Source organism: Rhipicephalus sanguineus, chromosome 2, assembly GCF_013339695.2.
Source record: "Rhipicephalus sanguineus isolate Rsan-2018 chromosome 2, BIME_Rsan_1.4, whole genome shotgun sequence".
NCBI classification, from domain to species: Eukaryota; Metazoa; Arthropoda; class Arachnida; order Ixodida; family Ixodidae; genus Rhipicephalus; species Rhipicephalus sanguineus.
In genome coordinates this window covers 66,915,153-66,928,102 of record NC_051177.1, presented here as the reverse complement: position 1 = coordinate 66,928,102, position 12,950 = coordinate 66,915,153, and the positions used below count along the sequence as shown (strand labels likewise).

General features: G+C 48.6%; 1 protein-coding gene across 1 annotated transcript; it reads left to right on the top strand.

Annotated features, from left to right (window-relative positions):
* Window positions 1-9,193: 9,193 nt before the first annotated feature.
* LOC119381643 (uncharacterized) lies at window positions 9,194-10,645 on the top strand. Its single transcript, XM_037649416.1, has one exon. The coding sequence runs from the start codon at window positions 9,194-9,196 to the stop codon at window positions 10,643-10,645; it is 1,452 nt and encodes a 483-aa protein (XP_037505344.1).
* The last annotated feature ends 2,305 nt before the right edge of the window (window positions 10,646-12,950 follow it).

Below are 12,950 nucleotides of genomic sequence, written 5' to 3'. Positions count from 1 at the left end.
AGCCGTTTTAATTTGCGCTTGAAATGGATGATTTTACGCGTAATCCATGGGGTGTTTTTAACAATCATTTTAGATTTCGTTGGTACGAGTGACCTTATGCAGTGATGGCACATTTCAGTAAATTAGTTCCATAGCGCGTCAACATCATCCTCATTTTCAATAAAGTCATCATAACAACTTCTCATGTACTGCACAATAGACGCATCATCAGATCTTGCATAATCCTTGAAGCTTCGAGTGGTTGTGCGTTTGTGACCGACTGAGTTGAATAAAGGAATGGTAACACGTACGAGATGATGGTCAGACAGGCCAATTTGAATTTAAACTGTTCACTCACAAAAGTCCAATATTGCACTAGACGAACGTTCTTCTCGAGTAGGCTGCCTAACCACTTGAACTAGGTCGTGAGTAGGCATGATATCAAAGACTATGTTAGCATTCTTGTTCGACTTGCGACTTGCCCGAAGGAGTTCCCAATCGACATTTGGTAAGTTGAAATCCCCGATAACAAAAATTTTTTTACTCTGGAATTGTGTCATATGTTCTTGCAATTTCAGCAAATATTCAGGAGCAGCGTCTGGTGGTCTGTAACACGCGTATAGCACAAAGCATTGACCCCAAAAAGTTATTTTGATACACAAACACTCGAGGTCAGTGACATCCGCTAAAACAATCGCTTGTATTGAAGACTTGACAAGGATAGCAACAACTCCGCCCTTATTTGTCCGGTCCTTACGAAATACATTGTAACTCGGCGGAAAAACTAAGTCATCACTTATTTCATTTCGTAACCATGTGTCGGTGAGTACAGTAATGTGCGGATCGTATTCGAGTAGTGTGGCCTCAATAGAATCTTTTTTGTTTACAATGCTTCGTGCGTTTATATTTAGGATTCGCAACTTCTTCTCTATCGGTTTCGGAGGATTGCTGGTATTCTGGGCTATTTGACGAGATAAATGAACACGTTTAACGGAAGTGGAAGGGCCCTCGTTATCACCCCTCAATCTCAATTCTTGCTTTGCTTCTGCGTGTAGCCTCTGGTAGTCGGGCGGTTCATGCCCGTATTGCCGTTTTAAATGCGAAGCATTTCTTAGCGAACTTCTGCGACTTTGAGCGTATCTATCCATCTATCTATCTATCTAGCCGCCTACGACTTTGTGCTCTCCTGGCCGTTTCGTTAATCGGATGTATACCAAAATTGGTGTGTGATAACATAGCCTTATTACGAACATAAATGACTGGTCATATCATGAAAATCATGACACGCATGTCATGAACAGCATCACTTACATTCCACGGCCTTTGGGCTCCCTGGCCGTTCCGTTAATCGGATGTGTACCAAAATTGGTGTGTGATAACATGGCCTTATCACGAACATAAACGACAGGTCATATCATGAAAATCGTGACACGCATGTCATGAAAGCATGATTTACATTCCACAGCCTTTGGTCTCTTACGGCCGTTCCGTAAATTTCATATATACCAAAATTGGTACGGCGTGACAAGAGTTCATGACGAACATAATGACAGGTCCTAACATGCAAATCATGACGCGCATGTCATGTGCAGCATGATTTACATGACATGGTCTCGGGTCGCTCGCGGCCGTTTGAATGCAGGGATACATACGAAAACTGGTATGACGAGACATTTGTGTATGACGAACATAACTGACACGTGGTAACATGAAAATCTTGTTATGCATGTCATGTATGACATGATTTACATGCCACGCTCATGGCGCACTCGCAGCCGTTTCGCTAGATTGAGATACACCAAAATTGGTATTGTGCGATGTGACTTTATGAAGAACATGAATAACAGGTGGTAGCATGAAAACCATGACATCCATGACATGTATGCCATGATTTACATGCCACGCTCATGGTGCATTCGCGTCCGTTTCGCATGCGTGATATACACCAAAATTGGTGTTACGCGACACGACTGTATGACGAAGGCAAGTGAGACGTGGTAACATGAAAATCATGACATGCAAGTCATGTACGACCTGATTTACATGCCACGCTCATGATGCGCTAGCGGCCGTTTCGCTAGATTGATATACACCAAAATTGGTACTGCACGATGTGACTGTATGAATAACATGAATAACAGTTGGTAAGATGAAAACCATGACATGCATGTCATGTATGTCATGATTTAATTGCCACGCTCATGATGCATTCGCGGCCGCTTCGCTAGCTTGATGTACACCAAAATTGGTATTGCGCGAAGCGACTGTATGACGAAGGTAAATGAGACGTGGTAACATGAAAATCATGACATGCATTACATGCACGACATGGTTTACATGTCATGCTCATGACGCACCCGTGCTGTTTCGCTTGCTTGACATACACCAAAATTGGTATTGCGCGACGCGACTGCATGACGAACGTAAATGAGAGGGGGTAACACGGAAATCATGACATACAGGTTACGTATGTTATGATTTACATGCCGCGCTCATGGTGCATTCCCGGCCGCTTCGCTAGCTTGGGATACACCAAAACTGGTATTGCGCGATGTGACTGTATGATGAACAGTAGTGACAGGTGGTAACATGAAAAACCATAATATGCATGTCATGTATGGCATGATTTACATGCTCTACTCATAGTGCACTCGCGGCAATTTCGCTCCTTTGATATACACCAAAATTGGTATTGCGCGATGTGACTATATGACGAACACAAATGAGAGGTCTTAACATGCGAATCATGTTATGCATGTCATGTACGGTGTGATTTACATGCCACTGTCATGGTGCGCTTCCGGCCGTTTTGTTAACGTGATATATACCAAAATTGGTATGGCATGACACGAGTGCGTGATGAACATAAACGACAGGTCAATGCATTTATATACCAGAATATGAGTTTCATTGGCATGGTGTACACTAGATTGTGCATGCATGCGTGCATGGCAAACATGCGATATATGGCGGACTAGATGCCATGGCATGAATGATTTCATTTGGCTCAAAGACAAACAAGGCGATGTATGCAGCTCTTTGCTGGCTGCTTCGCATTACATCGATTCCCACAGTGCGTGGGATCTGCCGAATTTTTTTTCGCAACGGAACTTTATCATCCAAATCATGATCCCCGACGTAAGGCACGTGGTTTATGTACAGCTTATCGAACGCAAGTGAAACCTTTTCTCTTTTGTCACGGTTCGGCTTCGCACTAGCCCACAATTTCCTTCGGATGTCGCGAATTCTTTGCGAAAAATCTTCACCAATAGAATAGTCCGTTCCACGTCACTATGGAATACCAACTAGCCCGGTCACACACCTTGCTTTAGTTTAAAGCGTCTCTTTAGTATTGGATATTTACTTCTTGAATCTAACAGCTTAAGAATGACAGGTCTCGTCGAGTTATGTCGTTCCTTGCCTAGTCTGTCTATACGCTCGATTTGTACGCTCTCAATTTCGAGGATATCCTGAAAAATGCCTTTATTTAGCGCAGTTTCAAGTGCGGTGTTAGTTTTATCTTCTTTTTCTGGAAGTCCATAAACGATCAAGTTAGGGCGTCTGCTATAGTTTTCCATGGCGTCTATTTTAGATTCAAGTATTTTAATAGTGTTTTGCATGCAGTTAACTTGCTCTTGAAACAATGCTACCCTTTGTTCGAGAGCGGAAATCGATTCTAATTTCCTTTCAATGTTTGGAAGCCGAGATTCTTGATTTTTTAATGTCCGATGCAATTTCCTTAAGATGTTTAGCAATTTGCGCTGTGTCTGGGCCCGGATTTTCTTCTATGTCACCTCCAAGCAACAGCAATTTCCTGGCCGAGTAGGTGAGTACATTTAACATATAACACAGCCGAGGGCACGGCAGCCTCAGAAGAAAACAGTTATCGGAACGAAAGCATTTACCGTAATGCCCTCTTACCTGCGCAATGAAGACAAGCGGGTTTTTGAGTGATCCGCATGTTTTCGATGCCGCCGGTCCCTGTGGCCGTAAAGTAAGCTGGCAGCCCTTTTATAGCCGGCCAGCACGGTGTCGCCACCTGTGGTGGTGCTGCGCAGCGCTCCACGCGCGGTGACGTAGAGCGATGATTCAGTCGTTCCCACGGCGGCCAGTTGAGATCGTGAAGCACGCACCAAGGCTGTCCACCGGGGTGAAGCTTACTGGTTGCAGCCACGAGCGGTTCCGAGCACCATGAAATTGGATCTAGCAGAAGGCTAAGGATCTGCGCAATGAAGACAAGCGGGTTTTGAGTGATCCGCATGTTTTCGATGCCGCCGTGCCCTGTCTGTGTGAGGAGTAACAGTACTGAGAAATTTAACAGCACTATGCTACTGATTCCACCGTTCGTCATGTACTATCATGAGAGATATAGGCTGGAACACAGAACTCACGTTGATGGAGCGATTAATTTTAATGTGCTAATACTAATCTGACGTACTGAATTGCCAGAGGTACATTTCTGCTTGAGTATATCGTGTAATGAACACTTAGGTGCTTGCCAACTGCGTTATTCCACTATGACCTTTAAAAGGTAATCTAACTGTTCCAGCTCATATTAATAACGATGGTCACCAGTTTTTCTATGTTCTAAGTTATAAATGGTCAGAAAGAAATAAGGTGAAATGTTATGAATAGCAACGTTGCGCACAGTAACTGTCATATAGGCTTTCCAAGCGAAAAGTTTTAATTGGTCTGTCTATCCTCAGTTTTATGGACTTCCGCTGAATAATTGAAATTAACGCCAGTGATAGAGGAAGAGAACAAGGGGCTATCTACGCGTGAGGACATGACGAAATGTCTAACACAGGCACTCTCGGTTTTGTTGGCGTAGTGACCCTCTACAACCTTTGAAGTATTTTTTCTTTCGCATTCAGCGTCTGGCAGTCATTTAACCATTTTCTTCTCGTTTATAACCTCTGGCTCGTTCTCTCCTTCTGTCTTAATTGAAGGCATCTCTAATTAGGCTAATTAAACAAGTGCAGCTTCCTGTGGACTTGTACAGTGGGCGGACAGGATAAAGTGAACTCGCTTGCAATCTCTTTTAAGAACGCCAGAAGTCTCTCTCCTTCTCTCCTTTTGCTTTTCTCGCTTCCCGCTCTACTCAATTTCACAGTCTATGTCTTAAACTGGAAGGGAAGTGAGCTTTTAGCGTGAAGTGAACACCCCTGTCAGAAAACCTAGCCGAGGAACGGAGGCGCTTGAAATGAAGACATGCTAGGACAGCGTCCTTGTCACTCCAAATTCAGACCAACTTCGCTATACACCCTTCTTTACTTTTCTGCAGTCGTTGTTTCTGCTTCGTGCACTTTCTTTATTAGAAGGACGCCTAGAGTTTACAAAGGGGGTGTGCAGATGGGCGTGTTTTCGATGCTTTGGAGGAAAGGATGGGGAAAATCATGCTGTCGCAACTGCTTGGCAGAGACGCGCGCTTTGCGGAAATGAGAAAAGCTGGCTGTCGCGCTTTTACGCGCCTGGTGTCTTCCGGCTCTCCCACTAATGATATGTCAACAACTCGCGGTATGCCCGCAGCTAACTGCGTGTTTTGTTCGTTTCTACTTCCGGCATTGCGTGCAGATTCGTGTTTTTGTAAGTGCACGTCGGAGGCTTCTGCTGCAAGAACGCTAAGCGTGAAGAGGAACTGACTAGCATTGCGAAATCAGTTATGCGGTACCTTCGTCACGTCTGCTTGCGATATCGGTTAGGAGTCACGTTGTCCTATTTCGAATGTTCCTTCTTGGCGTCCGGCAACTTTCTCGCCGTTCAATTTCAACAGCGACTGAGCAGCGTTGTTTGGTGCGACATATCTCTGAACGATAGAGAAAAGGAAATATTAAGAAAGAGAATAAACAATTGCCGCCCACCTTTGATTTTTTTACTATTCTGGCTTTGGAATCCTGATTTCTGAACTGGTACGTTTTCTTGCGGCAATAGCCTAAACAATATTTGCAACTAGCATAATTTTCCCCCTTGATGTCTTCCTAAATACGAGACGCTCCTACCATTGTTGTATCTAAGCCAGCGTGCAAACTTCTCATTCATTGTGTATTATGCCGAAAACTACTACGAGTGTTCGTGCAGCAGGCATGTATTACTGAATGTGAAATCACACTAACTATTCCTTAGATTGTCGCCTTGAGCGCCGTATTAAGCAGTACGTCTTACCGTGTCATGTCACGCTTATTGACGTCAATAAGCTTTAGGCGTGAAGTCGATAAATTTAGAGTTTTACATCTTCAATTATATATGCTTAAGCGCGCTATTGCAGTTCGCAAACCGAAGGCGCGAGGAAGTTCCTGATTTCACTGGTGCACACAACAAATGAATAGACAGAGATCAAAGATTACCTTGGTGTTAGTGTGCCAAGGTACTTTTAAAACACTGATTGAGACAACATAACAACAGTCCGCAGTGATTTCCATTCGTTGCTTTATTTTTTACCTGCTCTCTGCGAGTCAGTGTGCAATAATTAATTTGAAAGCAGTGTATTTCAATTACTCTGTTGGATTACTTTCTTCTTTACTTTTTACTCCCAGTTCAGCGTGTAGCGCCAGGGCGTTCGCGGGAAAGCTATTTTATGGCGATCTTTTTTAGCAAGTGTTGATGACTGGGCGAGTCTGTTTCCCTTGAACTGGCATAGCGAATCACGGGAAAATGAAGAAGCGTCCACGCCGGCCAAACGAAAGGACACAGCGGTAACTTCCAACTGCATTTTATTGGCAGATTGCGTCAAATGTATAGTCCTGCACAAGCAAAATTATCTTAGCGTGTCGCCAAGAGCACACTGCACCATCGTACCGTTACTGAACAGATACCAATGTTTCATAAATGGCTTGGCTGATTAAGAAAGATCATTTCATGTGCAGATAGGGCCAAATATATTTTGGTTATGCTAAAATATGGGAGGAAGACGAAGAGCTGAAGTAGGATGGTCGTGCAAACTGCGGCTCTCGATTTTTGAAATGTTTTCGGCCGGTTTTCCGAGTTTTTTCGAGTGCCTTCTGTTACCAGCGAGCGCATAAGACGAGAGGACTACGCCGACACCAACTTTTGGCCGGTGGGTGGACTTTTCGGGATTTATTAGCGATTTTCGTCCGGACCACGCCGCCGCGGTGGTGCTAGGCCTAGCGGTGCTAGGGCGAACCCCGGCGTGGCGCCGTTCTACGCGGCTATCTCTTGCTAGAGGAAGTGGTTCCAGAACTCTCTGAGCGTAATGGAAGTGATTGTGGAAGGGGAGGATTTACCCCCAGAGTTGTTTTCAGAAGATTTGGGCTGGCAAGCGGCCGTTGCTAGACGCTCGTCCAACAAGGCTACCGTCGCCAGGAGTTTTGAGACCAAGATGGAAGGTTTTGCGCCTAAGGCCGGAGGGTCTGCTGGAGAGCGGCAGAATGGAGACAGAGTTAAGAGGAAAGTGATCAAGGCAGCTCGGATGCCCCCGCTTCCTAAGGAAGATGCGAAGATCATACTTCGTCCCAGGGGTGGGCTCGATGTTTCCAGGGTCGGTGTGACGGCCGTGGGTAGAGCAATAATGAAGGCGTCGGGGATCGACGAAGCCAAGGCTAACAGCGACGTCATCTGTCCAAATTTGCAGAAGAATATTGTGGTGGTTAGCACACCAGACAGGGAGAACGCGTCGAGGTATACTAGGATCAAGACGATCGAGGTGGCGAGTAAAATCCACGAAGTCAGCGCCTATGAGGCTGCCCCGCATTCTACGTGCAAAGGGGTAATCAGAGGCATTACGCTGAGCGACGGCCCGCTGGACCTGGAAAGAAACATCGTAAACGCAAGGAACCCCTTGGCGTTAGGGGCGAAGAGAATCAAGAATACAGGGACGGTCATTGTGCTTTTCGACGGTTTCAAAGTGCCAAACTTGTGCGTTACGGCCCAGTGTTAGTGCGGTGCTTTCTGTATCGCAAGCAGGTGGACAATTGCTATGCGTGTGGCAAGCTTGGTCACCGAGCCGACGTTTGCCCGAGCCCCAACGACGTGGTGTGCAGGGGTTGTGGATCTTCTAACACGGACGATCACCATCAATGCACGCCAAAATGCAAGTTGTGCGGAGGTCCGCACATAACGGCAGACAAGATCTGTAGGCAACGGTACCAGATTCCCTACGTTGTGAGAAGAAGGAGATGGGAGAAGGCGGCAGAAGCTTCTGGAAGCAAGGACGGTGATGACATGGCCTGGAGCCCACTCACACAAGAATGCAAGGGGCGCTCTAGCTCTAAAGGGCGCTCCCACTCTAGGGGACGTTCCCGCACCAAAGCCGGATACAGATCCTGGTCCAGGGGACGCTCTCGTTCCAGAGGGAGCTCCCGCAACACAGCCAGGTCCAGATCCCGGTCTAGGGGGCGCTCCGGTTTCCGGCGCCGAGAAGGAGAGGTGCGGTTCGAGACGAGGAGGTCGCGCTCCAGGGATCGCCAACACGGGGGCCAGCCATCATGGGCCGACCGAGTCCGTCAAGGTGCAGCGGAAAAGGTAACGCGGGGTTCACCGCCAGAGTGTGACAGGGATAATGAGAGGCTAGCGCAACTCGAACGCGAAAATAAGGAGATGAGAGACACGATAGCTAGACTTATGGCTGAGATATCTGAGATTAGGCGTGGAGGAGGCCAACAGCCGGTTGAGGTCGTCAGGGAATCGATTCAGTCAACGGAGGTGCCCGTAGTCGAAGAATGCGAGAGGCCTGCCAAAAAGAGGGCCATAGTTAGCGAGCAGGATAAGGCCTCGGGTAGAGCTAGGTCAGAGATTCGCGAAATGCTGTCTTCACTCAGCGAGAGCATAAAACAGCTAAGCGAGACGGTCTCGCGCATCCAGGGTAGCATGCTTGCCACGGAGGAAGGATACAATCAGAGGTTTTGCAAGATAGAGTCGTTTTTGGAAAACGTCGTTGCACCCGTCATGGGTCCGAGAGCGCTGCCACTTCCGGCGACGGATAATTCAACGACGCAATCGCAACAGCAACACGATGGCCGCACAAACTAGTGCATTCACAATGTGGCAATGGAACTGCAGGGGGTTCCTTCACAAGAGGGCCCCTCTGCAGCAATTTATTCGTTCACATTCGGAGAAACCGCACGTCATAATCTTACAAGAAACACTAACCGATAACGTCACGCTACCCTGTTACCGCTCTGTCGTGAAGAACAAAGAAGGAAGAGGTGTTGGCGCGCTAATAAGCAACAAGCTGACCCACGTCGTCCACGACCTTAACATGGCTTCGAGCAAAATCGAGCATGTCATGATAGAAATCATCCCAGGACCCACAAACAGAGAGAGCATCTTTCTTCTGAACGTATACAGCAGTCCTAAGGACTTGAGACAGCGCTTCAAGACTCTCCTATCCAAGGCCGTACAACTCTCCAGAGGAGCCCCCCTTATTATAGCGGGTGACTTTAATGCTCCTCACCACACTTGGGGTTACTCGTACGACACTCGCAAAGGGGAGGACCTCTGGCGGGAAACGATGAACCAAGACCTGATGCTCGTAACGGACCCTGCGTTTCCCACCAGATGTGGTACTTCGTCCAGCAGGGACACAACACCGGACCTCACCTTTGTCCGGAACGTGGCAGAAGTCAATTGGACTAACCTCAACGTCGACTTTGGTAGCGACCACTACCTCTTGGCCACTGTCCTGCGGGTTGGACGGACAAGACAACACAAGTTCCGAGTGACCGATTGGGACAAGTTCCGCAAGCTAAGAGAGGAGAGGTCTGAGGGCGAGGAGAAGCTCGACCTTGAACGCTGGACGGCGCAGATCGGCGAGGACATCCGGGCTACCACTAAGGAAATCACCACGGACCTCCCCGTAGGAAAGATGGACAGCAGATTAGCTCATCTTCTCGAGGCCAAACAGTCCCTCCTGACCCGGTGGAAGGGGCAGCGCCTCAATCGCAGGCTTCGCAAGAAGATAGCCGAGGTCAACAGAAGCATTGAGGAACACTGTAAGGTCCTTTCTAAGCAGCAATGGGACGAGGTTTGCAATTCGGTAGACGGACAGATGCGGAGGGGAGGCCCTTGGAACCTCCTAAAGCACCTGCTGAACGAGAACAACACCAAATCGAACCAGAGATGTACACTGACTCGCATACTTCATGCAGCTAGGCAAGGATCCTCGGACAATCAGGTACTGGCAGAACTGGTTGGGAAGTACCTACCAATCGCCTCCGGCCCGCCACCTTCCGCCCCTGACTATGCGGGGGGCGCTAACCCGGAACTGGACGCGGAATTTGGAATCGAGGAGATCCGACAGGCCATGCACGACCTAAACGGCAGGTCGGCCCCGGGTCCAGATAAGATCACGAACAAGGCCTTGAGAAACTTGGATGACAGGTCGGTGGAGTACCTGACGGATGCCATCAACCAGGCGTGGAGGAGTGGTAGAGTCCCGGAGATGTGGAAGACGGCCACCACTATCCTCATCCCGAAACCGGGCAAACCTCCCAGCCTCGACAACCTCCTGCCCATCTCGCTCACGTCGTGCGTGGGTAAGGTGGCTGAACATGCCATCCTGAACAGGGTTTCCCGATACCTGGAGGACCGCGACATTTACCCCCACAATATGATCGGCTTCAGGCCATCGATCGCAACACAAGGGAGTCATCGATCGCAACACAAGGGACGTAAGAGCAATACTGGGACTGGACTTGGAGAGGGCATTTGACAACGTTCTCCACCACTTCGTGCTGAGTCAGATCTCGTGTATCGGGCTTGGAAAGTGCTTCCACGACTACACGAAATCATTCCTGACAGACAGAGAGGCTATTCTCAAAATGGGCGACCTAGTTTCGGACCCGGTCCGGCTTGGCTTCAGAGGGACGCCACAAGGGTCAGTCTTATCCCCGACCCTCTTTAATCTCGCCATGATCGGTCTGTCTAAAAGACTGTCCGAAGTCGACGGAATTAACCACACGATCTATGCCGACGACATTACCATATGGTGTACTGGAGGCAGCGATGGACGAATAGAGGCGGTGCTACAGGAAGCTATTGAAGTCACGGAAGACTACCTAAAACCGACTGGTCTTCGGTGCTCGTCGCGGAAATCGGAACTCCTGCTGTACAGGCCTAAGCGCAGGGGCCCCAAACCGAAACGTTGGAAGCCAGTAGAGGACGTCAGCATCACTCTTAGAACAGGTGAAGGCTGCATCATCCCCAGGGTGGACTCCCTCCGGGTTCTGGGTATGACTATAGAATCGAACGGCTCCAATAACCTGACGGTAACAAGACTCGCCAGGAAAACGGACAATGCCATCAGACTTATAAGGAGGGTTGCCAACCGGCAACAGGGACTTGTGGAAGATAATCTCGTAAGGCTGGTGCACGCCTTTGTGATGTGCCACTTTACCTACGTTGCAGCCATGCACAACTGGCAGAGAGCGGAGCGTGACAAGCTCAACACGTTAATCAGGAAGGCCATCAAGAGAGCTCTAGGGCTCCCTATGTACACAAGCTCGGAGAGACTGTTTCGTCGCGGAATGCACAACACGCTGGAAGAAATTGCGGAGGCTCAGGAGAGGGCGCAATTCGCCAGGCTGTCCACCACGCGTTCCGGTAGGAACATTCTGCGGGAGTTGGGGACTCCAGCGACGGAAATCGAGTCTCGCTTCTGCAGCATTCCTCGTGAACAGCGAGGACGAATCACCGTTGTCCCCATCCCGCGAAACGTCCACCCCGAGCATAACGATGGTAGGAGACGGGCCAGGGCAAAGGCTCTTTTAGAAAGGGCTCACGATCAGGCCGGGGACTGTTGCTTCGTCGACGCGGACGGTATCCCGAGGGGAAGGCGTATGTGGCAGTGAGCATAAACCACGAGGGGATAATCACGAACTCGACAACGGTCCGGACGACAGCAGCCGAAATAGCGGAGCAAGCTGCGATTGCGTTAGCCTTGCTGGACAACAAGAGGTCCACGATTTACAGCGACTCGAGATCAGCGATTAGAGCATTTGCCAAGGGCACCATCTCGGAACCGGCCTTGCGGATCCTCCGGGACAAGAACATCGAGCCACACACACTCGTCTGGTTCCCAGCTCACATGGGACAGATCAAGGGAGCCCCGCCCAATCTCAATGAGTCGGCCCACATAGCTGCGCGAGGACTAGTAGACCGCGTAGCTACCGGAGGGCGCGCTGAGGTTTTGGAGAATCGGGACCCGCCCACCTCGTATAACGAAATTACCAAACATTTTTACCTGGGGCGGAGACAGTACCCTCCACCACACAGAAAATTAAGCAGACCACAGGCTCTGACACTCAGGCTACTTCAAGTCGGGGCGTACCCTAACCCCGCGCTATTGCACAAGATCTATCCTGAAGTACAGCCAACTAATGCATGTTCATTATGCGCAGATATCGCTAATCTCGAACATATGCTCTGGCGGTGCCCCGCGTTACACGGCGGCGAAGTCATCACGCCGTCAAAATGGGAAGAAGCTATTACAAGCTCCGGACTCGAAGCACAACTATGGGCAGTCCAACGGGCCCGCGACGCAGCAGAGAGACTTGGTCTTTCTGTTCCGACGTGGGAGCGGCCCGCAACGTGCTAGGGCGCGTTCCGAGGGACCGAAATAAAGTTTATTCATCCATCCATCCATGCTAAAATATGCAGGTTACTATACAGAACTAAATAAGATCGAGAAATACAACCATAAAATTGGCTTCTTCTAGAAGGTGACGCTGTCAGATGCGGTCCATAGGCATGGTCATGTCGATTTCAGGGAGTGACGTAGCGCTTTGAGAAGTGGCATGCATAAAAATATTTCAAAAAGATCGATGGGAATAATTTATTTGCGTGCTGAAGAAAAACAAAGAAATGCTAAGATATTATTGTAGTTTTTATTCTTCGACTTGTCAAAGATAAGGTTCAGAAAAAAAGCCTGAAAGAGACAGAAAAGAAGAAATACTTTAACGACAAAGATATGCACATCTTTGTGTGGGCGCACAATACCGTAACCACCGAAGCCGTCT

Excerpts from the sequence above, each read along its gene's own strand:
- LOC119381643 (XM_037649416.1), top strand. The coding sequence starts at position 9,194 with ATGGCTTCGAGCAAAATCGAGCATGTCATGATAGAAATCATCCCAGGA.